The 27,826-nt window shown below is 31.7% G+C and overlaps 3 protein-coding genes across 5 annotated transcripts; 2 read left to right on the top strand and 1 right to left on the bottom strand.

Annotated features, from left to right (window-relative positions):
- Positions 1–1,508: 1,508 nt before the first annotated feature.
- Positions 1,509–6,694, bottom strand: LOC112100769 (protein FAR1-RELATED SEQUENCE 4). Of its 2 annotated transcripts, none has more exons than XM_024190272.1 (4): positions 6,353–6,694; positions 3,115–5,335; positions 2,946–3,002; positions 1,509–1,945 (listed from the first exon to the last, which is right to left on the bottom strand). In XM_024190272.1, the coding sequence occupies exons 2-4, from the start codon at positions 5,170–5,172 to the stop codon at positions 1,799–1,801; spliced, it is 2,262 nt and encodes a 753-aa protein (XP_024046040.1). In that variant the 5' UTR covers positions 5,173–5,335; positions 6,353–6,694; the 3' UTR covers positions 1,509–1,798. The 2 variants fall into 2 exon arrangements, with proteins under 2 accessions (XP_024046040.1, XP_024046041.1); XM_024190273.1 differs by having other exon boundaries at positions 2,946–2,999.
- Positions 6,695–15,166: 8,472 nt separating this feature from the next.
- LOC18052868 (transcription factor bHLH122) lies at positions 15,167–18,019 on the top strand. The gene is made up of 7 exons (XM_006445969.2): positions 15,167–15,336; positions 15,647–16,372; positions 16,724–17,031; positions 17,124–17,288; positions 17,385–17,450; positions 17,564–17,632; positions 17,722–18,019. Exons 2-7 carry the CDS (start codon positions 15,808–15,810, stop codon positions 17,773–17,775), a joined length of 1,227 nt encoding a protein of 408 aa, XP_006446032.1. The 5' UTR covers positions 15,167–15,336; positions 15,647–15,807; the 3' UTR covers positions 17,776–18,019.
- Positions 18,020–21,483: 3,464 nt separating this feature from the next.
- Positions 21,484–24,942, top strand: LOC18053387. 2 transcript variants are annotated; one of them, XM_006445966.2, is made up of 7 exons: positions 21,484–22,007; positions 22,469–22,681; positions 22,783–22,929; positions 23,201–23,320; positions 23,406–23,492; positions 23,746–24,329; positions 24,817–24,942. In XM_006445966.2, coding segments are annotated over exons 1-7 (1,551 nt in total). In that variant the 5' UTR covers positions 21,484–21,608; the 3' UTR covers positions 24,818–24,942. The 2 variants fall into 2 exon arrangements, with proteins under 2 accessions (XP_006446029.1, XP_006446030.1); XM_006445967.2 differs by having other exon boundaries at positions 21,519–22,007; positions 22,780–22,929.
- Positions 24,943–27,826: the final 2,884 nt, after the last annotated feature.

Raw genomic sequence — 27,826 nt, 5'->3', positions numbered from 1 at the left:
AACAAATATCAAAATATTTATATTATTAAACTTTTAGGCTTAATTAACTAATTAAAGTCCTAAATTTTTATTTAGGACATTAAAAAGACCATGTAGATTCTATTAGACCAAAAATTTTATTTTTATTTTAATATTCATTAAATATTTTAAACTTAAATCTATTTTTTATTTATTTTTAGATGTTATAATTGGCCACAACGAATCACAATTTTAATATCTAATCTAATCTAATATTTGCTCTTGATTTGCTCCGACTTAACTATTGTGCTATAAAGAGAATAGTCCACATTTATAAAGTGCCCACGCTACTATTGAAAAAGTTAATTTTGAATCTAAATTTGATTTTATTTGTAATAATTTTGTATTAGACTATTAATTTATTCATGATAGTTTGTAAAAAAAGTTTGTATCCCTTGCATGTTGCGTTACTTACTAATTTAATATTTGTGACTTTTGTAATGGATATTAATGTAGGATATATTTCGAACTTTACTTTTATTTGAATTTTTATTTTAATATGATTAACTCAAAATCAAAAACAAAAAAATGTATTAGTTATTCGGGGATAGGGAACCCTCGGGGATCCCCTGTTATTATTCGAAGAGGGGATGGGGATTCTCTCTAGTAATTCTGACGGGGACAGGGACATACGCAAAATATTAAGGATGAGTACGGGAAGATTGGTCCCATCCCCTCCCCTCCCCATTGCCATCCCTAATCAAAATAGAAAATATTAAAACATGAAGAAATTTAAATAAAAAATTACCGAAGAGACACCACATCATAGTCTCGCAAGTCAAAGTTTCATGCAGGTAAATCATTTGTCCAACATTGAAATTAATTAATCAAAGGAAGCAACCATTTGTGTGCAACAGGTGTATTGCATTAGCACAAAATCAGAGCAAAATATTTGAACTTATTATAAAAATTCTGCCAAGATCTGAGCTTCTCTTGTGTGCATTTGGGTTCTTTCTGGGGCAGTCAACATTGTTGACCCAAAAAATAAGTCTCATGATACTGAGCCAAGAACTTGGGATTATGCATTATTTTTACATATACATGTGCAGCTTCCATAAGACATGCCACTTAACATGCAATGCCATTGCCTGTTTTTGTTTTTGTGCTCTTCCTGGTCTCGCTGATAGCATCTTCAAGTCACCTAATGTTTATCTTATTGTCTATTGTTTAATATTAGGGGTATGATTTTCTTCTAAAAGTAAAGAGATTTCAAATATAAGATTTCGTTCAAATTATGATATTAGGTTGGTTTCATTTTAAATTAAATTAGACTCATTTTAATCGTTTAATAGCTAATACGGTAAAAAAATGCACCCACTTAAATTTTTTATTCTCTCAACTTCAATTTCTTTATCATTTTTCTAACCAAAAAGCAGTTGTTTTGTGTTTAGAACAAATTTTTTGTCAGCGATTTTTTATATCAAAAGGGGTGACAAGCTATCATTAAAACTGTAAGGACATACATGGCAAAAATCATAAACATTAGGGTGAAAGTGGCAATCTTCCATGAATTTATATCTACACAATTTAACAACCTACAGTACGTACTCACTTTAACAACAATATATATTAATTGGTACATCATCTCCCACACTGCTAATCTTGGGTGGGAATAAAGAAAAAGACTAGAATTTTTCTTCAACCTAACAACAAGCACTTTACTTTGGACCATTGTCAGCAGTTAGCACCTAAAAAATTTGTAAAACTGCAACCTATATTACTCGTCTGGCCAAGTCCGTGGCAATTCGTGTCAATCCAGAGACAAGCAGCTAAACTCACACTACCGAGGAAGTCGACTATCCTGCAAATGCGTTGTAGGCACGTTATGAAACTGTGTTGGCGCAACATTATGAAACATTGTTGGTAACACTTGTAACGGCGTTTGCACAAAATTATGTAGCTGTGTTGGCCTCATGTCAGACAGCTCCTGCCACAAGGAAATGAAATGTTATAGGAAATGCATGCCATCAACAATGTGAACAGAAAGTTGATGCAAACAAAGTGAAACACAAGTTACAAACATGAGATAAATGAACAGGAATGAATTCCGTGACTGAAACCCGAAGCCAAATTGAGTTTGAACTCTCCAGAACATTAGCGTTAATTCTAAGTTACAGCTAGACACAACCAAAGGTAGTTTACCATGCACTTAATCAATAAGAACAAACTGCCTAAATCAAAGATCAACCACCACCGCAAAGTCAGTGCCCAAGCTTTAACAGCATGGCTTCAACTGCATAACTCCAGCATAATACCATAATTCTAACTACCATGAGATGCAAACAGGGCAATATAAGAACTAAGAGTAATGGCTATATGCAGAACCAAAGTGTATCTCACTGGATGTATTAAATAAAAACCAACAAGAACTAACGAGTCAACTTCAAACTCATCATTTTCCAGAAACAAAATATGAACCCATATGGTAAAGAGCCGGCTGCCATAGAATAGGTTCTAGGTGAAACATTGCAGAATTTATTATAATTAAATAACCTCTTTTTAACTATAAATAAAACAAACTACTGCATCAGCAGCAACAAATCGGCATAAGTAACAATCTGACAACTACCTAATAGCATGTGACATATTTTATGAACATAAGCACAAAACAATGATCACCAGGAGGCTGAACTCAGACATAGTTCATTTGCACAGCCCACTTCTATCTATGGTCTCAAAGTCTTCATGTAGATAAGCAGACAACCTTGGATGCATTCTATACAAACATAAAGCATTATAGTCAACCAATTAGATGTTGTATCACATAATTTCAGTGGAAGCAACAAATTCAGGTAAAATTCCATGCTATAGGATGTAAGGTTCCAACCACGCTAAGGTTATAGTCTTCTATTTCAGATCTAAGATTATGCCAGGATAAGAACTAATCTCCTAATTTAAAGTAGCTTAGAGATGAGAGTGAGACAAACCATTTGGTGACAGCCATCTTGAGTCCCGACATTCCAGGTAAGTTGTTGAGTTGCCTGCTGCAGAAGTCGAATCAAGTTTCAACGAATTTTTTTCTTGAGCCACAAAACAGCATTATAACAGCAAAATAACTAAAAAACTGCAACATTAACTATCTAGATCTCTACTAACCTTTCCTTTTTTAGCAGTGTTACTTACATTACTCCCCTTCCCCCTTCCAGTATCAGCTCTGCTAGGATTACCATTGGTGTTGACCAGTAAAGGATAGGGAACCTTGTCTTTAGATGTATTACCAAATTGATTTTCTTCCTCGGTGCCACATACAGAGAGAACATCGGAGGTGATAGGCCTGGCATTGCTTTCAACAGAAATATTCAGACTTGCACATTGCTTCAAAGCTTCTTGGATAGCAGACAGTGCCATGTTATAACTCTCTTGTGAGATAGACCCTTCTTCACCCAATATGATGGCACGCCGGCATAGATCATTGTACCGACGTACCTTAGATTGCATCTCATCTAGTCTTTCACTAATGGCATGCCTGCTCTTAGCAGCATTTGTCCATCTTTGCAATATGTATTTAGATGGGATGCTGAAAACACCAGACATCTGCAGAACAATGATAGCATGTCTACAGAGATAACCTTTATACTCAAATGAACGACATGAACAATATATGTCCAATTTTGACTCATTCCATTCCACCATAAAATTCTGATTATCTTCAAAGTCTTTAACTTCGTATGTTGTAGTCGTTTCAAATTCATTTTCCTTTTTAAGATGACAAGCAGCGGCTCCTAAAACCTCAACTTGGAACTTCTTGAAAATTTCATGTGTGTACACTAGCGACATTTGCTTTTCAAACGGTGATGGAGATTTCAACTCTGGTGTTTCATGCCATGCATCAAAATCTGCTTTGGCTTCCTCTTCATACCTGTCTTCAAGAATCACTCGGTATTGCTCTATAAACTCTCTCAATGATGTTTCTCCACGCACATATTTGTCAAACAAAGAGTTTAAACTCTCAGAACGTGAAGGCGTAGACAATGCAGCAAAAGAGATGCCTCTAATGAATGTAGGAACCCAATGTTTACGATCTTCGTACAACAATTGAATCCATTGTACCTCTCTAAGATGAAACTTTTCAACTAATTTCCACCACCTCTTTTCAAATTGCTCCTCAGTCCATGAACTATATATACACTTATAAAATTTTTCCATAAAATTGTCGTGCCACGGGCTTAGATACTCGAGATGCCTAGGAATCATTTCCAATACATTCCACAAACTGAAACAATGGCGCGTCTCTGGAAAAACTGCTGCAACAGCTGCTTTAATGGCACTATTTTGATCAGTGAGTATCACTTGTGGAGCTCGCTCTCCCATTGCTAAAAACCATGTTTGCAGTAACCAAACAAAAGTATAAACTGTTTCATCTGCAATTAATGCACAACCAAGCAATGTGGGCTGAATATGATGGTTAACTCCAACAAAAAGAACCAATGGAATTTTGCACTTGCTTGTGAAATACATCGAGTCAAAGGAAACTACATCACCGAAGTTGGTGTAATCTTCCATGCCTTTGGCATCCACCCAAAACACATTTCTCAATCGATGCTCTTCATTCAAATCAAATGCATAGAAGAATTTTGGATTTTCTTCTTGCATCTGCATAAAATATTCTAGCAATACTTGAGAATCTGCAGGGTCTAAAACCAAGCTTCGCCCTTTATCATGCTGATTTCTCATATAAGTCTCCAAACAATCAACATTTTGATAAGCATTGAAGAGTTTAGATACTGCAGCTAGGTTCTTCCTCCTCCTTATCCTAACATCATTCTTCAGTGGATCAACATTTCGGTGACTACGAAAGAAATGTACCTGAGCAGGTAAAAGCTCGTGATTGTGCTCCTTTACAAAGCTGTAAATAAACCACTTTCCATTTTGCCTTCTCTTCACATGCATGCTTGCCTTACATCCAATTTTTGGAGATGGCCGCGGATTTATGGCATCATCAGATTGTTGCTTGTTCCCATATCTTATGCATGAAAATTTTGCATCAATGAATTCCTTTGATGCCCTAGACCGGCGACTGCTCAATTTAGCAGTACCAAATCCCATAGATTTAGCATATTCTTTATAAAATGAATACGCAGCCTCATGAGACTCGAATTCCATATCATCACGAGGCTCCAAAATGGTGTTGCTAGTGATGTCATAGGAATCCATCCTTACAGTGGATATAGTCGAATCTAGTTTTAATCAAAATGCACTTTTCCAAGTTTTGCTCACATTGGTCTTATGCCTTTCATGTGACATCACATAGATAGTTCTTCAGAGTCTCCTGTGGGGATGATTTTATTCTTTCTACAAAGGGATCCCATGAAGGTACCTAAAAGAAAGAAATAATTGTAACTACTAATCAAAATCAACAAAAAAGAATTCAAATTTTCTGATTTTAAACAGACATTTGTACCACAAAAACTACAAATATCTTAAAATTAACAAAAATGGGAATGCGGTTAATGGTAAGGATTCACCACCTGAACATGTTAATCAATTGAATACAATACAATAGTCCCAATAATCAATTGTTATACAGAAAACCGAAAACTTTTAGCTAAAAATACTAGACAAAAGAAATATTGATCACGTGGACAGCAAAGAATCTTTTAAATGGTTTCGGGGATAAAAGTTTAAGCAATGGATTAAAAAAATGCTTCTTTATCCCAATGGCTATATTCTAGCAACAACCATCGACCTCCAAACAATGTTATCATTCGCGTTTCCAAGACAATAACACATTCATATTAAATAGCAACCATCCCGCTAGCAGTAAACTAACATGAAGTAAGCATTATCACCGATTGCTCCTTTTCAAAACTACAGTTCAATTCAGCATACCTCAAAACAAATACAATCCTTGTTTTTGGAGATTTTAGAATTAACCTGTTATCAGCTCTCATAACATCTACCAGGCAATTCAACTTTCAATTCCTGACCATTTACTAAGTTCCATCACTTCGATAGTGATTCTGTTGACCATATCCAACACTTCAACCACGTAGTGTTCAGATTTCCATACCGCTAGCCTCACTTTGAAACTTCAATTCTATACTCAAATCTTACTTCCTTTTATCCTTTACCCACTTCAAGTTTTGCCCCAAAAATAGTGAAAATTACAAACTTTTCATATTAAAATTAACTAACGACACGATTGTCAGTGCCACTATTAACTCGTTGACTAAAACCTTTGTCCTCATGTTACCACAATTCGATTATTGACAGCCTGACATGATTGATCTCAAATAAGCATAATTAAAAAAATATATATATAGTGAACTAATTAAGGTAGAAAGTTTCCAAACAAAATTAAATGAGCTAAAACCAAAAAAAAAAAAAAATGTACCTGTAAATTGGCCGAAAACCATCAAAACAAAAACGACCCAATTGAGGGTTTTGAATTCAAGGCATAAATTTTCAAGCTTTGAAGAGAGTTTTAGACAGAGACGGGATTGGTGTCGGGTCAGGGTTTGGTCCGTGAAGAAGAAGAACGGGGGCTTTGATCGGTTTTTTGGGGACTCGCTTTGTTCTTTGAGAGAGGGCCACGTGTCTTGTGGTCGTGACACGTTTCCAGCTGGAGGGTGTTTTGGGTATATGAGGGGAAGAGTGGAGGCTTGTTTCGGTAGCACAATTGAGAGTGAAAATGCAAGTAGGCAAAGTTTAAGCTCTGCCAATGAAAAAAATATGAAATTTGGGCATTTGGCAGTTTAATAATTATTTTGTTTCTTTTGGGGGTGGTATATTTTAATTGAATTGGTGTTCCTTAAATAAAATATAGCAAAGCTGAAAAACATAAATATAAAATACAAACAGAATAAATTTTCCTAAAATTCTTCAATTAAAAGATGTAATAGGATGGGCAAAATCAAAGTAAGGTTTTAGCCTATTGACGTGCTATATACATTGGGTTGGTAATGGGACGGGATGAGACGGTATTTATCAATTTTAGTTCTGTTTTCTTTATGCAAATGGGATAAAAAAATATTTCGGTCCATCCTTTTATTTTTTTGGAGACACAAATTTTTCTTAATTTTATCCCGTTAAATATCTCATCACAAGCCATTATTCTGAATAATCTCAAATATAAATAAATAAATTTTGATTTTTTTTCTTTTAAGAATCATCATTTTTAATATAGCAAGAATCTTGAATAAATATAAAGTAAAATAATTAAATATTAGTTCTGAATAATCTCAAATATAAATAAATAAATTTTGATTTTTTTCTTTTAAGAATCATCATTTTTAATATAGCAAGAATCTTGAATAAATATAAAGTAAAATAATTAAATATTAGTTTTATTTTGACTATATGTATGTTCGAATATAATTTTATGTTAGATTTTTTATTTGTCTCTTTGCTTTTATTGCACATTAATATTAAGACTTATACTTCAAAAACTATAAATTTGGACATTAATCAACTTCAGTCATGTTAAAATATCTAATAATTCAATAATATAATAATAAACTAAACCAACAGCTAGGGTTGGCAATGAGACGGGAGGAGATAGGATTTGTCAATCCTAATCATGTCTCGTAAATGCAAATGAGATGAAAAAATGTCTCATTCTCATCCATTTATTTTTTTGAGACAAAAATATGTTCTAAACTCGTTCCAAATGGGTCAGGATCCTACAGAATCCCATCCCAACAAGAAAAATTGCCATCTCTATATGTAAGCATGCGTGGGTAAGAATAAAGATGTGTGAATCTCTCAACAACTCAAAGTAATAGACTTCTTTTTTCATATGGATTTGAAGGGGTTTTAGTTTCTAATAGACATTAGAAAAGATTAATTTTATTTTTTAAAAAAGGATAAATTCGTTTATTATACAACTGTTTTAAAATGTCGTGGAAATTCTCTAATCCACTTCCAATTTATTAATCTAATTTAGGGCATTTACACAATTTGAATAATCAAATTGATAGCATGTTTATTTAGTTGAAGTGAATTAATTGAAAATTAAGCAATTCCAGTTTTGACAATTCAAAGAGAGAGAGAGAAGAATGCTGGACATACCAAAAATGGTCTAAAGATTCACCCTCTCTTATTTTGAAATGCACCCAAATTCAGAAAACGAATTGCAATGAAGATGTTAGGGGCTTCACAATCAAGCCAACAAATTTAGGTGGGCTGGCTCTCTTTTACTTCATCAAATGCAATATAGTTTAAGCCCAAATGAAGAGACCATAAGCCCAAATTATTGTTGGGATATAGGAGCTCTGTTTTGTTTTATCTAGATTTCCTTAATTTGTTTTTGAACCGCAAACTAAATAGATCCTATTTGTCACCTCTTCACAAAACAAATTATCTTTTGGAATCAATAATCAATGATGTTAAACCAAACTGCACCTAAATAAAGCTAAATGCATAGTGGAAATTCTTCAATACTTTCACATGGGCAACAATACAAGATGGGTGGTGCTGGTGGTGGTGGGGAAGAAGAAACCAATCTCATTAGCAGCCTGAGTCTCTACCAAGAAGAAAAAGGACACTTCCATGCTGTGAAAATTTGAGTTTAAGATTTGATTCCAAAAGTGGAAAATATTTTGGTTTTGTTGTCTTTCACAGTTTTGGTTAAGAATCTTATCTCTGTCTTCAATTATATGAGGAACTAATTAAAAAGGTGTTGCATATAAATGTACTCTTGTTTTGCTATCCATGTTACCCCCACCCAGCTTTATTGGAAGGCTTTTTTCTATTCATATCATTGATGTCAAATTATGGATTTGCTGTTTTTTTATTACTTGTTTGCTTTGCTACAATCTTCCACTCTCATGTGACATCTCATTATTGAACCCAAAGGCCAAAACCAATAAATAATTTTTATCATGTACTTATATATATTTATGAAATTATTGTACTATGTGTAATTGTCCTTTTGCTGAATCCTAAAACATGTCTTATTATGATTGCTTTGCTTGTTGCATACTTGCACGTGATAATAGCACCCAAACAAAAGTGATGAGACACACAAACAGAGAGAGAGAGAGAGAGGAAGAAGAAGAAGGAAAATTTATTGTATCATTGTATGGTAGCTGGTAGGCAGTAGTTAGGTATCCTTTTATATTTGATTTTTTATTTATTTTTGGTAAGTAGAGTTTCATTAAACCAAACACAAATACAAAGATCAATTATAAAAAAAAAAAGTTTACTATAAGAAACAACTCGTTAACACTGTTTTAGTTTTGTTGAAGAATAGAGAGGATGATGGGATGGCGTATCAAAAATATTTGTTTTAAGATATGTTTTGATAAGTTTTAATGTGCACGTAATAAATTCGAGCTAGGTCAAAACTATTTCCTTAATTAGAGTCGTAACGTGATAAATTGTGCTCACAGTGCAAAATAGTGACACCCACAAAAAGTAAAAGATTTTGATTAACATTGAAAAGTACATTTATTTGATATTAATTGAGAATAAAGTAAAATAATAATAATAATAATAATAATAATATGAACGTCACGGATATGGGATGATGTGTGTTGCATCAATAATAATAAACACTATGAATCACATGAACATCGTAGTCAATCATACCGCGGACTGTTTGTAATAACATTTATTTTCATTGATTAAATAAGTCAACATTATCGGTGGATAAAAAATCAAAAAGTTTTTTTGATAATAAAACAACATATCAAAATAATTGATAGACTAGCAATTCATTTTGGTAACCTAACCGCTTAATACATAATAATATTGATTAAAATCTAACTCAATACACAAAACTATAATTTCATAAAAGCTAAAAATCTTGAAATTTTACAATAAAATTGATCGTCTAATCAAAGATCGAATATTTTAGATTAAAAATTCAGATACATATAAGATATTGCATCAAGATAATCTTTTTAAAACAAAATTAATTAATTTCAATTTGACAACAAGAGCTAAGAGATATTATTGACTATTAAGTTATTAATAACGTGCAAGCATTAACTTATTAATTCTGTTTAATGACAGCTAAAAATTCTCTTCTTTATAAGCAGATGTGATTATCACTACGTTGTCACACAAATCACAGTGTAAACAAGTATTATAATTTTGTCAAACTTTCAAATAAGGTTTGTTTAAAATTTAATCAAGTTCGGTTTAAGTCATAATTATAAAATGCTTGACCCGTCATATCCGGTTCGGGTTATAAATGTTGGGTGTTGACAATTTTTCACGTGGGGTCCCAGGCCGACAGGATCCGATATCTGATTATCCGAATTTAATAAAATGTTCCTGCAATTACCAACATGTCCTTGTAGACCAATATTCTTTATTTTCCCCCCCTTTTTGGGTATAAATAATTAAAAATGTTCGTGAAAATAAGAAATTTCATTTCTTTTTAATTACGTGCAAGCAATTCACAATTTCAAATGCCTTGTTGCGAATGCACCAACGAGAGGTAGTATATATATATATATATTTTTTTCCTTTTTAATTATTGTATTTTTATGTAAAAGTATTTTGAATTTTAAATGAGTAGTTTCAATTATTATTTTTTTCAAAAAAAAAAAAAGAAATGAGCAAGTTTATTAGAAAATTATTGCTATTAGGGTCTATCAATCTTGATCAAACTGAGCACCATATATATGTTACTATAAATGAACGATAAATTTATTCTTTCATAAATTAGACTTAAAAACTTTGAATTCTAACTTTAAAATTCAGTCGTGAATCTTAAAAAGAACAAAACCGTCTTTAACACTATATAAAATAATAATTGCTTAAAATCTCACTTTGAAGGTCTTTCTAAACTTTCATTTCTATTTCTATTTTTATTTTTACTTAAAAAAAAAGTATTTAATCCTATTATATTATATGTGACAGCATTTGAACCCAAGTGCTTAGAAGTTACATGCCCAATTGTTGTATAATTAAGAAATGCTAAAAGCATGCTCTACAAGGAATATTGTCGTTGCTTTGGGTGCCAACAAAATCTTCTTATTCAGATTATTTACAAAATCCTCGTATCTTGGTAGTAAATAAAGTAAAGATTTCATTGTTTCAGGCCATTGTACCCACGCGTACACTAAAAGGAAAAAAGAGCTAGAAAAAAATATTCTAAATTTACACTAATTTGGACATTTGGCAAGACTAGGCACCGTAAACATAATCAATCATTAGCTAAAAAGTGACGCTAATTAACTTTAATTATCCTGACAATTATGGTAACTCCATTTTAAACGATAAATTCTAAGGTGTAAATATTGAGGTTACTAAAATAATAGTATAAAATGAGACATTTAACCTATTTATAACATTATTAATATGTAGCATTAACTAATGACAAGTACAAAACGTTAAAATGTTGAATATCATTGAAATTTGTTATCTAACAAAGATCAAGCGAACATCTAGACATCCATTAGCTAATTAGTGCCTCACTCCCAAAATGAGTTCGAGTCTCTTCAATGCATAAAGAAATTAATTTTTAAATATAAGATCAAATGATACTTATTATAAATATAAATTACTTTATAAAAGTAGTTTTAGTTCAAGTAATATCTCAATAAATAGTTAATAATTAATGTCAGTATGTAAAAAAAAAAATTGATATTCTTGTTCTGACAAGGTAACCTAACTTTGATTAGGACTTTATATTAAAGTGGGGTGTCACATGCATTTAAACTTAGCGAAACTAACATCTTTTGTGGCATGAATCAAGGCCCCGTTATTTTTTTAAGTAATGCTACACGTTCTAAATTTTTTATCCCAAAAAGTTATCCCAAATGATGTGTCATTTATTAATTGGTTAGTGAGATAATACAATTAATTCACTTGGATCTTGTAAAGAATTATCAACCACTCAATTAATGACACATCATTTGAGATAATTTTTTGGGATAAAAAATTTGGAATGTGTAGCATTATTGTATTTTTTTTTAATTGCGGTCGTGATAAAATTTATACTTGTCATAAAAATTGGCACAATATCACGTTAAAGATGAGCATAAACCCTTTACATAATAGAAAACATTATCTATTAAATATTCCACTACTAATATTTTTAACAAGTTACAAATCAATCGATTCAATAGTGCTTGTCTTCCACTCAAAAGTGCTTTCTCACTTAGGCGTTAGATCACCTGAAATGATATCTTAAACAAGTAAACGACGACTAAATGTAATCTCTATCCACGTTTTCAGATTCTAATAGGTTACAAAGCAGATATTGTTGTTTGATTTGGAGGGGGTGAAAAAGAGGAAAAAAGAAATGGTAGATATAATAGTGATTTGATCAGTTAGCTTTCATCAAATTTACGGTGACTTGACACGTGTTTTAGCATCCAATGTAAAAAAAAATTAAACTTAAAAATATGCCAGCCATTCACTAAAATATAGTAATAATAAAATAGACAGAGAATGTTATTAAAAAAAGATACTTTACAATTATAAAATTTTTGAAGGAAAAAAAAAAAACAAGCAGAAGCATTGGTGATAAAAACTATTTGGATTCATCAAGATTAGGGTTTAAGAATAGTATAATTTACTTGTATTTCATTTATTTATGGGTAAGTTCATATGATTTTTAAGTTAATTGAGTACAGGGCTGTTTTTTTTTTAATTTAATAACTTAATTAACTTAATTTTAATCAGTTTAATCATCAAATCTGTTTGTTTTTTCAGTTTAATGAAGATTTTCAGCAATTAAGTTATTAAGTTATTGAGCTAATTTTTTTTTAGCTTTTTACTTAATCTAAAAAGTTTGAATGATATCATTAAAAGATATTTTTTAAAATATCCTTATTTAATTAATTAATCTTCATCCTTAGCTAAATAAATTTTAATAATTAGCATTATTACCCATCTGTATATAATTTGTGATAATATATAGTGGTAGACTATTATTATTTTTATCTTTTTATTTTGTTCAAAATAGCATTATTTATCTTTATGATTTTTTATGAATATTTTTCATATAAAAACATCACAAAATATAATAAAATTGATTAAAGAGTTATACTCAATTGAATATGATTTATATTATGATAATTTATTACTTTATTTATATTCTTTGAGATGTTTATTATTTGTTTAACATTATAATTTATAAGGGCATAAATGTAAAATATATTAGTTTTCAGATTTTTTAAGTTAAAAAAAGTAAATGACTTAATATTTATTTTTAACTATTCAAACAAAAAAAACAAACATGTCATTCAGATTCAGATATTCAACTCTATCCATAATTCAGACTAATTCAGATTTATTCAAATTTAAAAAAAAAAACAAACACCACGTTTCCAATATTTGTTAAAGGAAACATCAATGATGATTTTTTTTCTTTTTCTTTTGAAAGGCAATCAAAAATATGATGGTTAATTATTAATCGATCAAATCATATCTTATTTATCAAAAACACATGTCCTATTAGTCCATTACATCTTGGTTCACCAGTGATTCAATCAAATGCAGTAAAAATATGTTTAACTGCAACAACGTTTTGATGCATTTTTTTTTAACATATGCAGGTTAAATAAATAATTAAATCAAAAGGTAAAGACCAAACAAATATTTACCGTGTCAAAAATAATAAAAATATTAATCACCCACAGACTTTGATGACTTTGCGTAAGATGCTTATTAAGAATACGTAATTCAAATAATATCACAAAAAAAGAATAAAAAATAAAGCATAGAAACTGTCGCAACCAATCAAGTATTAGATCTTACAACTAATATTTCTTTATTGAAATTCATGAATCATGGCATGATTAAATTATAAATTTGCACAAAAACAATGGTAGTGGAAAAAATACAGAGTTTTTATCTATGCATATTATATATTCATGTGACTTTGGCAGTATATATTACTGACAAATTTATTATAAAAAAATACATTTAAGACAAATTTATCCTTGATTACTCACAAACATAATAATTTAACAGGGCCAGTAATGTCCTTGCAGCGCCGAAGTTTGACACATTTATCAACCTAAAATTAAAAAATTAATAATAATTGAAAGTTTGTATTTTGTTTTCTGTATCCACACGTGGCACCAATGGTGTGCGGCTACGTGGTAAAAGGAATTAATAATTTAATTCTCATCAAACCTAGCACTTATATTATTTAAATGTGAAAATAATTAATGAATTGGTAGCCGCATTAGAAAATTATTGATTTTTGTCCTATTTTTCCCGAACTGATGGAGGATTTTATTAAAATATTTATCGCTTTGCACGTTGAAAGGCCGCACTGGTGCATTTCTCCAACCAATTTTGTTGCTTGTGAAAAAGACGATTTAAACCTTCAATTATGGCTAAATGGTTCTAAAATTCAAAGGCGGTGGTACGTGTAAGTTTCTGCTATTATTATGCTGTGGGAGACTAATTTTCCTTGGTTTGAAAGAAAGTGAAGGGAAATAAATATAACTCATACTATTAAATAAAAGTAAAAAAAAAAAATTCAAGCCAAAAATCTTTCTTTCAATAATATGAGACGATGAGCCGTGAATTAGTGCAGGTGTCGCACTCATGTGGATAGAATTAAAAAATAAAAACATAAATTTTAAAATGTTATTGAAAGACAAATAAACAATATATTGTATTCTTTATTTTTTTTTATATATATTTTAACTCCATCTGAACTACTTTTTAAAATACGAACACTTGAGCACCAAAATCAGGTGGATATACATTTGAGGTAAATTATTTTATTTTCATGTTATTTTTATTTTATTACGTCAAAACTTTGATAATAAAATATAAACTTTTAAAATTGGGACCATGATTTCCTATGGCCCTAATGTTCGATCAAGAAAACGTGATTTTCTTGGAGGAAAAAAAAGATCAAACAAATCTTTCTCAAAACAATTATTAGTTTTTAACAAGGACAACATCGTCATTTGTACGCATGGAGGGCTCCAATAATCAAATCGTTAGCTTTAGCTCAGTTCTAAAGAAAGAACTAGAAATTGTCCTTTTTCTTCCATTTCAGACGTAATTTCACTCCTGTACGTATGTACAGTGACGTGTACACATTGCTAGCCATTTAGGCTCTTTCATTATGCCACTTATATGTCATAAATAAAGAAAACACGAAGGGTATTTATGTCCAAAAGAAAATTAGATAAATAAACCAAAAAAAAAAAAAAAAACCCCCACTATATTTATATTTCTGGTCCTTGTTATTTCCCACCTCCTGAAACTCATCAATCATCATCATCATAAAAATAAAATTATATTAAAAAAACTATATTTTGACTTCATTTTCCTTTTCTTTCTTTTTTTTTCGCTCCCTGAAGATTTCACTTTCTCACTGCCAACAACAAAAACACTTTCAGCTTTTTGCTCAATCAATTCAGCAGTAGCAGAGAGAAAGTGATTTACTAAGTGAGTTTATCGTTGTTGTTGTGAGGGTGTTTTTGTGTTTTTTTTTTTTATTATTTTTGTTTCCTCTGTTTTGTGATATAACATATCCACCCCTTTTTTAGTGGTCACTGTTCATTGCTTGTTTTTGGTTATCATTTTTCTTTGAGTGATTCAGATTCAAGAATATGAAACTGGGTTGCTTTCAGATTTGATGTCCATCCCCTTCCTCTGATAAAAAATTTGACTTTTATGCTCTCCGTTTCCTCTGTTTTTCTGTTTCCTCTGTTTTTTAAAGCTTGTTTTCTGACCAAAAGTTGTTCCAATTTTTCAGAAATTAGATCCCAATGAAGAAGAAGCTTCAAGTTTGATCTGATATTGAAACAACCAAAGAAAAACGGAAAGGGTTTAAAAAAAAATCAACTTTTTTGAGCATTATTATTATTATTATTATTATTATTATTATTATTAATAACAAGAAGAAGCAAGGTGAAAATGGAGTCAGATCTTCAACAACATCGCCATCATTTTCTTCACGATCATCAAATTCAGCACCATCAGAAGCAGCTAAACTCAGGCTTGACACGTTACCAATCAGCTCCGAGTTCGTATTTCTCAAGCTTTCTTGACAAAGATGCCTTTGAAGATTTCCTCATGAGGCCTTCGAGTCCCGAGACAGAGCGAATCTTTGCAAGATTCTTGTCAAATTCTGCTGGCAACACTGACGACACTGAAAACACGAGCAACAGCATCATCCCTGAACAAAAGATAATTCAATCTGATCAACAACAGCAACAGCAACAGCTTATGCAATTGCAGCAACAGCAACAGCAACAGCAACAACAACAGCAGCAGCAGCAGAGCTATTACCAAACTCAGCCTCCTCAGCCTCAGTTGCAGCAACAGAATTTTCAGAGTCAAAATGTTGGCATGGATCGATTTTCAACTCAGCCGATGAAGATGAGTGGTGCTGGTGCAGGTCCTGGTGGTAATAATTCAAATCTTATTCGCCATAGCAGCTCACCTGCTGGACTTTTCAGTAACATCACTATTGAAAATGGTATGTGTTTTTTTGTTTTTTTTTTTTCACAACACACTCCGTTGAGTTTGTTTGGTTTCTTGGAAACAATTTATATAAAGAAATAGAAAATTTTGGAAAGTTTCTTTTTAAGGCTATGTTTTTAGATAATAAATGTTTCACTCTTTTTCCTCATCATCTCTACAAACCAATTAATGTAATTTGTAGATTTAATTTTGTAGTTTTTTGAATTTCCAATGAAATTTTTAATAAGCAACTAGGACATAAAAAATTAAATAAAATAAATAAACTATTGAAATAGATCAACTAGTTTCTTGTTTGATGATTTGGGATTTTTAATTTATTTACTTATTTTTCTCTCGTGGGGGATAGGCTATGTGATGATGAAAGGCATGGGAGATTATGGTGGTGGAAATAACACAATCAAAAGAGAATCAACATCATATGCTTCTTCAGGGAAGCCACCTACTGGTGCAAAGCCGATGAGTCCTATTGTGGAGGTTGATAATAAAACCAGCAATGCCGGGTTCAAAGAAGGCCATAACGGCAATTATTCAACAGGCTTTCCTATGGATTCTTGGGATGATTCTTCAATGATGCCGGAAAATATTGTCAGTGAGGTTAATAGACTTAGAGAAGATGATAGGACTCTTTCTGGGTTGAGTGCAACTGAAACTCAGGTATCAAGCACCTTTTAAGTTATTCTAATTGTTACATCAAATATTGATCCAACGGTATAGTAATGATTTAGTGCTACTTGTTTCATCAACAGAGTATTGATCTCGGAACCCGGCCTCCTCCTCTCTTGGCTCATCACTTGAGTTTGCCGAAAGATATAGCTACAATTGAAAAGCTGCTTCACTATCAAGATTCAGTGCCGTGCAAAATCCGAGCCAAAAGGGGCTGTGCGACCCATCCCAGAAGCATTGCCGAACGGGTAATATATATAAATCTTATGTTGATGTTTACATTTCACTTGCTGCAGTCTTGATCATACATTATGTTTACTATATGGTTTTGATTTTAATTTCAGGTGAGAAGAACCAAAATTAGCGAGCGCATGAGGAAGCTACAAGAACTTGTACCCAACATGGACAAAGTACGATAATTTCCTTCTCTTTGCATTAATTTGTGTTTCTAATTTTGTCCATGGAGACTCTTAACTAATGTGACTTTTTTTTATCCATTTTCTTTTTTCCCCACAATTTGCAGCAAACAAACACAGCAGACATGCTAGATTTGGCCGTTGATTACGTTAAAGAACTTCAATGCCAAGTGAAGGTACATTACAAGCCAAGCAATCTTGCTATCTTAACCCAAAATTAAACACTATGCTGATTACATCTTTTTTCTTTTAAATAAAAAAAAAGGCACTCTCGGATAATCGTGCAAAGTGTACATGCGCAAAGCAAGAGCAGCAATAGAAGAAAAGGCCTGGGATTATGTACAGAAGCGAAAAAGAGCTGGGAAAAGGAAGATATAAAGCTTGGTTGTGGGTTCTTTTTTGCACTAAAAAATATGAAGATGGTAGTGATTAGTATTTAGTGAGCTAGCTATTTATTTCTATTATATACTATGCTGTGGGGTGTGGAGAAAAATTAAAAAAGAACAGAAAAGAGAGAAAAAATATGCTGCTAGAAGCTAATTTATGTAGCTAGTTTTTGTATAGTTTAATTGCTGTTTTAAATAAGTACTTTTAGCATAATTTTCAATCATGTTCAGATAATTTATGTTGCCGAGAGAGACGAGATATGTGCTGGGGGCTAAGCTCTACCGTGCACTTTGCTATCAAGGGTTGCTATCCCATTAAAGGGCATGGGGACACGTGGGGGCCTACCATCTGTGCATCACATAGTTGAAACTATTATCCTTTTGAAAGAGATAATTCCACAAAACCCCACAAGATGGAATTTGTTACCAAAATTGGATCTTAAATTGAGTGCCAAATTTGCCCCACGTCATTTTTCTTTTTGCCTTAAATGAAAGTAAATGCTAAAGCGCATTGGTGCATCTAGATCAATCAAGTGCTTAGTTGGATGTGAAGTGTTATGTGATTATTAAAGATCTCACCTTTAGATTAGGCCTATTGACTTCCTATTATTGTACATGCTCTTTTTGGTTTTAGACTGCTCTAACATTTGCTTGAAAATGTTTTCTTAACTCTTTCACTATGTATCTTAAAATTTCTAAAATTTTCTTAATATTATTTTTCTTAAAGTATATTTCTCATATTAAGATAGTACATGAATGTTACATTTCATTTTTTAATATGGATATTAGTTGATTCAACTTATAAAATCTCTCATAATAATACATTATAAGAACTATGAAGTTCGCATAAAGTGAATGGACCATAAAGTAAATGGAGAAGAGATTGAACAATTATCACCTTACTTTATGAAAAAAAACATAAGTTAAAATGGGATTGTGTCATTGTTAATTTCTCATCCTTCAAGTATGATCACTAACTCTCTTTTTAGCCACAAAGATGAGATAATTCTATGTATAGTAGCACGTTTCGTTTTGATTGTAAACTCCTACTTTCATGTAAATGCTTCGAAAAGGGAAGGTGTGCCCAAAAAAAAAGAAAAAAAAAGAAAGGGAAAATGATAAGGGATTGATTGAATTGATGAGCTTGATGATGATGATATGAAGATGATCTAAAAATGTTTTTAACGTTTTGGTGAAAGGGTAGATTGGCTCGTGCCCTAGTGGGGCACGGCTAGCGATAGACTCAATAGATGAATCACTTTCTTATTGGACCCCAATTCCGTAGGAAGTGTTTGCCATGTCATTCATGATGTCATCCATATTTAACTGATGATAAATAATTTATCGATATACATATATATTACAATTACAAATAAGATTCTACTTGTATTTGTAATAAAAAAAAATTATTAAGATTATCTTTGATAAGTTTATCACAGCACAACTTTGAATTTTTACCCTTATATCTACTCTATGCATATTAGTGGGAGAGAAATTTTGCCTGTACTTAATTTAATTAGATGGAGAATACTAGAGCTCGAACTGATATATTCAAAAAATAAAAGTTAATAAATCTAAAATAATTTTCACTTAGTGATAAAATATATTTCTTATCGGTTAATATTAAATATTATTAGCCTACTAATTAGAATTTTTTTATAATCTTAACAAAAAGAAAAGGGTTTCTGTCTGTTTTGTTATTTTTAGTGACCAACATTGCTCATGTTAGTTCGGTGAACAAATTGACACATGGTAATACAACATCTTTTGAAATTTACTCTTAATTAATTCAGCAGAGGTGGGACAAAGCATAGCTGTGATATAAGAAAATATTACTTATTTTATTTTCTATAAGTGGGTACCTTTCTTAGAACCGTGAAGCTTCTTTGGATGGGGGCAAATAAAAGAGCAATAAGAGGCCGACAGTGCTGGGCCAACGAAAGCCCCAGTTTGTCTGGCTCTTATCTTGAGCGGTGATATTTGACCTTCTTATTACATCTCATTAGTTTTTACTTTTCAGTTAATTTTATTAAAAATTTTAAAATAATTTTTATCTCTCAACATGTTTCATCTAATCATGAATTTAGCATCATTATAATTTTTATCTTTTTTCTAAGTACCTACCATATAAAACTTACAAAATTTATTTCAAAAAAAGAAAAAAAAAACTCATAATCATTATAACCTCTCTCTCTTTTTTTTAAAGGTTTTATCCATAGTTGTTATAACCATTAAAAAATATTTGATACTTTTTCATCATCTTCTATTTAGTACTAAAATTTAATTTCTTCCATAATTATAAAATTAAAGCGTACATTATTGAAGAAGAGATAATCATTTAAAAAGTTAAATAAATTAGGGTTTAAGAAATTAAATAGCTAAATTAGATATTAATAGGAATTATTATGTGGGCGAACCTAAAAACTATTTACTCTTTAAAGTCATTTCATAAAATAATAATAAGTATTAATATAAAAATGATTCGTGGGAACTGGTGAGATGTAACTAAGGGGTCAAATATCACAACTTCTCTTACTTTGTTTACTAGGCTTCAGGCCACCATTGGAATCCAAGTCCATCGTTAACCCAAACACATCTTTAAGTCCATCCAATTCGAGTGATATTTTAACAAAATTAAGGATATATAAATATGAGGAACATGTTTTGTGTGAATATATAAGTGGGTGCTGAGTTCCAACTAATTGCACGTTTGTCGCCTACCCCATCATTTTGTAAGAAAAGTTTAAAGTTTACTTGTACCCTTATATTATAAAGATGCTCGATAAATTATTGTATGTTGGGCCCAAAAGGGTCTAATTACATTTAATTCAAAAGAATAAAATTAAAGATATATATATTTGAGTCGTTGCTCTAAACTGACAACTTAGATCGTAAAATGAAAATTATGAAGTTTCCACTTAGATAACTACAGTATTTCCTTTATTTACAGTTGTTAATTTCAGATTTTATATCTCGATGTGAATTATGACTGTTTATTTATTTTTTAAATATTTAGAAGTAGATTCGGTTTATTATAAGTGTAAAAACTTTAGGCTATACCATTACAAGAGTTAACTAAGAAATTCTGACGAATTTATTAGTAGATTTTTAAATTTAATTTTTTTTTACAAAATTGTTATAATTAAAATATCATTTACAACTTAAAAAGAATGATATTATTCTATAAAGTTGATTTTCAAAGTTAATAAATTTTGTTAACGTTCTTGAAAAATTTCAAAGTAAATCTGTTGAGTGTTGATATTTGGAAGTTAACTTAATGCCAACAAATAGATGTGGAATTATTCTATATAGACAAGATTTGTTTAAAACTAATTACCATATCTAATCCAATACACTATCCACTATTCTCCAATACCATATCATTTTTTTTGGAAAAAAATAATTTCAAATTTCGAAATTTGATTACAAAAGCAAAAAGTATTAACAAAAATAAAGCCAAATGAAAAGAAAGCGGACACGTGTCAAAAGCCCAGATGCTCCTTCAACGTTCAACTCGGGTGCCTTGTGGCTTCAAGTTCGACGTTTTCCCTCTCGAATGGAAAAAATTCAAATTTACAGAATTCAATTAAATACAAACAATAATAGTAACTCGCTTATTCATTCAATTCAAATCTCACCGATCAAAATAAAATTTCTCCAAAACCCAAAAAAAAAAAAAAAAATTCAATTTCAATTCAATAATGTCCCTGTAATCACGCTCCTCCTTTTGTTCTCACTACTCTCTTTTAAAAATTCAAAACCTCTCATGCGCGAAGCCGACAATGACCCCGGCTTCGGCCCCGGCTCGCACTCGGCTGCACAAATGGCTCAGATGCCGCCGCCGCCAGCGTTAGTCTCTCTCAATGCATTCCGTTCAATGCCTTCCCCTTCGCCTCGCCGGCTCTCGAGCAATTTCACGAGGCCGAGCGAGCCGGTCTCGAGAAGAAATCTGGCGTGGGTGTCGTTAGAAGGCCGGCTTATGAACGCTGAGGAAGCCAGCTCAGCTCGCGCTGTTAAGGGCGGGCTGAGCCGAGAGGAAGCCGTGGCTTGGGAGCTCTTCTCTCCCATTCAGAGGTTTCTGATTGTTGCCGTTATAGGCGTCGCCGCTGCTGAGTCGAAGAAGAATCGGCTCATTTCACAGCTTACAAAATCTGTGGAGTTTAGGGTTTGTGATTTTAACTCTTCTGCTTTAATGGGTTTGTTTTTAAATTGCCTCAAATAAAAAAATTGATAACTTTTTTTTTTAATTTTTTCAAAAAATTCTGCCATAAATTCCCTGTACATAACATTCAACTGTATGTTTATATAATTATTTTTCTTTTAGCAACTCCATGTATTTAATTCGCCTGAATGTTTATCTGTTTAACTTGTAATCAAGTAATGTTGATTCGTTTGAATTTTACTGTACATAAACTTAGTTAGATTTGATATGATTTGCTGGCGAAGATTATTTTTCAATCAATAAAGTATTTTTGTATCAATATTTGACCCGGTTAATTGGATGAATTGTATGACAATTCGTTAACAAATAGTTTGCATTTCATTTTGATTATTCTTAGTGATCTTTCACATTGAAGCTGCTATGATCCGGTTTAATTTGTTTTACCATTGCTAATGCTTTTCCAGGATCAGGTGCTATCAAGCATGCAGCAGAAGCTTGACAGCCTATGTGAACAGTTGTATTACGTTAAGGACCAGCAAGGAATCATAGCCAACATGTCATTAAGTGGGAAAGCAGAATCAGCCCAAAGCGAAACTTTTGGCAGCGACAAAATCAATTTTGTTGATTGTGGTTGTTGGCTCTGTGATCAGCATCATAACCAGCTTTCAGGGTTCGCGGTAAAATTTTAACTTCATTGTCCCGTAGAATGTTAGCCTTGCATACACAGGTTATCTGAGATGAGACACTTACTCTCACTATCTTATTAATTTGGTAGCAGGGTAGTTGTGCTGGAAAAAACTCCAGTGGGGATGAGATGATGCCGTATAAAATGATTCATGCAATTGAGTCAGAACAAGAGGAGCGCCGCATGTCTGACCTGTCAGACTGGGCATCATCAAGTGGCATATCTACTGCAGAATTCCAGGTAATGGAAGATCCCAAAACTTTGTTTACACCTGGGATTTCTCATTGAAGTTCAGATAGACTAGTCGATATCCATCAATATTTGAACTTTGATCTTATAGTAAATAGGTTCTTGAATTTCATTGAATCAATCTTGTGAAGTACAAATGTGCAAGTTTCCATTTTGAATGATTATTCAAGTACCAATTAAGGATCAAATTATTGTCCATTCTGTGATGATGCTTAAGCATTGCAACAACTTTTCATTTTTGTGATTTCAAATTCTTGTGCAGATGAGCAGCTTTTCAATAGAACAAGATATCTGCAATCTAAGGAAGGAGTGTGAAGAGAAAGACACCACCATAAAAGAGCTAACCACCTTAGTTCAGTCAACTAATGTCAGAGGTTCAAAGGTAGTTTTTCATTTATATCCCCTTCATTTCATATTAGATTTTTTCTTCTGACCAAGATTAACTTAGTTCTTTTTATTGATAACAGAGGATCTCAGAGTTGGAAGACATCATACGTAGAAAGAACTTTATAATCACAAGACTTAAGAAGGACATGTTGGTCTTAGAACAAAAGGTGAGAAATCAGTGTTACTGAATGCATTTGTAGAGGTAAGGGAATTAGCAGTTGAAATTAAATGGAAGCTGAAGTGAATATTAGTGTGAATTCTTATAAAATCAATTGTCAAACTCAGTGTTAGGAAGAGAAGCTCATTCTGCAGTCTTCTATTTCAAGAAATAGCATCTATTCATGAACCTTTCATGTATACAGCTTGAATGTTATGAAATTCGTTAATGAGCTCTTAGAAAAATCATGTCACCAAATACAGGCAGTGCAGTTGACAAGGCAACAGAGATCTTCCTCCTCTGCCTCAACCTCAGCCTCAGACTCGAACTGCTGGCAACTTCCCGCCATGGTAAATAATGTTATTTATGATATGGACAGTACTACTAGCCCTTCTTCTTCAGATTCAGATTCCCCTTCCAAGAACCGACTTGTAGCGATCAAGCAAATAGTAGCCAGCGACCGAGCAGTAGCCACTGACCTACCAGTAGTTCCAGTAGTGAAATTCCAAGACACCCCTCTTCGAAATTCAGCTGCTAAATTTCAAGACTCCCCTCCTCAAAGTCCCGTGGCTAAATTTCAAGACATCCCTCTTCGAAGGGGACAACTTGCCTCAACAAGTAGACAGAGGTCAGTATCACCAAAAGTCTCAAGTTCTTTGCTGAAGCCAATGGGCAGATCCAAAAAGCCTCAGTCAAGTCCTCTTCGAGAAACACCAACAAATCAGAAGTCCAGAACAACTTCTTCTCTGAGGCAGAAGCAGTCTCCTGTTAGAGGAGAATTCAAGAAGGCTAGAAGGCAACCTCTGACGGCATCAAAGGATGCAGCTCCACCGAAAAGATGGGCTTAGTAAGTCTTGTGTATTTGTGATTGCTTCCTGCTTTATGATTCTATTGGAAGAAGTTTCTATATGTTAATTCTTTATAAGTTTCTGTTGATTTATGGCATGGAATCTTCAAAAACAAGATTTTTCTTTTTGAGCAAACTTTACCAAAGACTTTTTGAACCTTCAGATTCTCCTATATCTCTTAAATTTTTTGAAATGTCTCAAAGCCAAACCAAATTGTCACTGCAAGGAATGCATTTAAATTTCTGTATTCATCATTTTTGAGTTCATAATCTTTGCTAAATGTTCTGCCTTCATCTTAAGAATTTTTTACTTTTAACAGGAATTTGAAACCTTTGAACATAAGATTAGTTCATACATGTACCAGTTCTTTTGTTATTATAGGCTCCAAATGATGCAGTTATCGTTACTCAGTGAATATGGTGTCTACAGAAGCTTGTACTTTGTTTTTATTTACTTTTGCATTTTCGTTTTTTAATGATAATGCAGGAAAGTTGTCAAAGTTATGGTGCAGCTGGTACATACTAATAGGTTTAAGCCGGTCTGCTGTGAATGTAATATCATTATTGTTGTTAGATTTCCAGCTCTGCAGATTTTATATGTAATAGATTTTGAGGCAGCTTCCTCATATAAATCAAAATGATCAATTTTGAATCTTTGGTTGCTTGTTCTTCTGTTGATGCTGTCACATAGTAAAAATTTCTCTGCTTTAGACTTGGGGCCGCACAATTTGCTTTTGGATTCACCCAAATGGGGTCATTCTCATATGGTTTGACCATTTGAGGAGCGAGTTTTACAAGTACATATCATAACCATTGTTAACTAGGGCCTTATTTGAGATTGAGGTTGGGTAGCTGTATCTTAAAAAATTAAAGTACTAAAGTGCTTAATAAATACCAACTTTTGTATCATGGAAATTAAGTTAATTTGATTTATATTTCTATAGTGAAAAATATATTATATTATATCTTTAATAATTTTATTAAAATTATTATTTAAAAATTATATTTATTATATATTATTAACTTTTATTTTATAATTATAATTTTTTTCCACAACAGTTGTAATTAAAAGTTACAGTACTTTAATCATAAACAATAAACAATGTGAGTTTTTGGTAGCTCATTGTTGGGTGTTCAAAAAATAATAATAAATTGACATTTGTTTCTGTATAAAATCTATATAATCTACAATAAATAATTTAAATATGTAATAAAAAAGTTAATTTACCAATAATATTAACACATGACCAAATAATAATATAAAAAAATTTCATAATAATCAACTGGGGTCTAGGATACAAGTGTAAATAATAGAAATATATAGGATTTATATGTTAAAAGTTTAAAGTCTCTAATATGTTCAACTTGCAGCAAATAAGACTATAAGAGGGATGGCAGTGTAATTAGCCAAAATGGGCAGTTAGGCACCGCCATAACTGTCCCTGTTTTTTTTCCCCTCTCCCTCTCTCTTTTTGGGTAGTAGAAACTAGAAAGTAGGAACAGAATTCAATTGAATACTGTTTTGGAAGTTGATGATGTTGGCAATCTTTGTAGTCAAAATTCTTCCCAATTACTGAGTCCCGTCAAAGCTCGGAAGATAATAAAAATAATTCTGTCCTTATATAGTTGAATTGTCTTATCACTTGCTTCATATAATAAAATAAATTTGGGAATTGTTTTACTGATTCAGAATTGACTAAAGATATACCAAAAGTTGATGTTGGAATTGAATCTTGTAGCTTGTAGCAATATTCAACATTGATATGTTTTTCAGATTGGGGAGAGTCCGGTAAACACAGCACCACAAGCTGCAAGAACCATTTTACCCTTTTGCCAAACCATTTGTGATGATTTTGATGCATAATACTTAATACAATAACAAAATTTTTAATAAAACTATGGCTACGTTGGAGTTCACCTACGGTAGAGCACGAATCTCAGCCTACACACATAAAATGATAAATAGTAAAAAGTTCATTATAACTCATTATTTATTATTTATTATTTTGCGTGTGTGGTTGAGATTCGTGCTCCACTGTAGGTGAACTCTAATATAGTCAAACCCTTTTAATAATATTCATTCAACAATCTTTTCTTATTACTCTTAAAGACCTGATCAAATAGTTTTCAAACAAGTATTTTGTACGATAGTTTGAGTTTAAATCTTAAAAAATTAATGAGCTAAATAATTAATTTATATTTTTACTTTAAAAAGGACTAATATATCTCTTTTAAAAATATAATAATTTTTTTTATTCATTAATCATCTATCACTAAATGAATTTCCACTTTGGTGAAGAATAGAAAGGATTTGACTATTATTCAATTAATTAATTAATTAAGACCTCTAATTGTGATTGATGTTAATTTTCCATTATTTTATTTATCGAATGATTTCCTTCAATGCAGGGAAAGTTTGGTGAGAAGTAACCGTCACCCACGCGTCGCCTGAAAACGGCACTCCCAAGCCAATGGTTCGATCTTGTTGCTTAATCTCTCTCACTTAAGGCGCGTGTCACACCCAACAATCCTCGTCGGTCAACCTCAGCCAATCATAGAAACTTCTGATGCCGCTCATTAGAAAATAAATAATTATTTATTTATATAATTGACGACAGCATCACAGACTCATAAATTTATTCTTTTAATACTCGGACATGATTTAGTGTTACTCTTAATTCTTTTTTAAGTAACACTTGCAATATACAAATCTAATTGATAAATCAATACTGTATGATGAAGAAAAAGTTATTAATTAAAACAATTTTAATTTATTGAATTGTAATTTATTTCTATTGACAAATCGTATTATTTAATCGAGATATCAGTTTATCAAAATAACCAAAAAAATAAGATAGAATGTCGTTTCCAAGGTTCAATTCAGTCAATAGAATTGAGTAAATTTTCTTTTACGGTCTCATTTTGAATTCAAATATATCTTCATTGATTTACCCAAGCAAGACCTCCACAAATCCACGGCTGCTTGTAATATAATATTACTCCAAAAATACATTTGTTTGTTGCACATTATTAATGAATATCAAATTAAAATATCAATACAACATAACCTTGGTTTTATTAATACGGTTGAGGTTATTTAACTCAAAGTGTATTGGGTGGAATGAGTTATACAATTTATGAATCTAACTTCGTTTTGCTAATTAACATAGGAGATAACTCAACATAGGAGTTCATCTTTTTGATTGATCAAAACTTCTTCCCAAACCGAACAAGCTTCTTTCAAAGCATACAACTTTCTAGATGTAGATGATGATATCTATATAAATAGATCTTTGGGGGCTGATTTGGATTTATTAACATTCAACTTAAAATACTAACTTATTAAGAGGAAAGATCTATTCTTTTTATCAACCCAACTAACTCTTTTTTATTATTTATTAAAAAAAAACTCTTTTTTACTAACCAATATGAAACACAATTCAACAAATATTCTTCAAACTAAGAAAAAAAATCATTAATTGATCAAAAAATAATTT

The sequence above is a fragment of the Citrus clementina genome, unplaced genomic scaffold, assembly GCF_000493195.1.
Source record: "Citrus clementina cultivar Clemenules unplaced genomic scaffold, Citrus_clementina_v1.0 scaffold_2, whole genome shotgun sequence".
In the NCBI taxonomy this organism is placed as follows: domain Eukaryota; kingdom Viridiplantae; phylum Streptophyta; class Magnoliopsida; order Sapindales; family Rutaceae; genus Citrus; species Citrus x clementina.
This window is presented reverse-complemented; position numbering and strand designations above follow the sequence as displayed.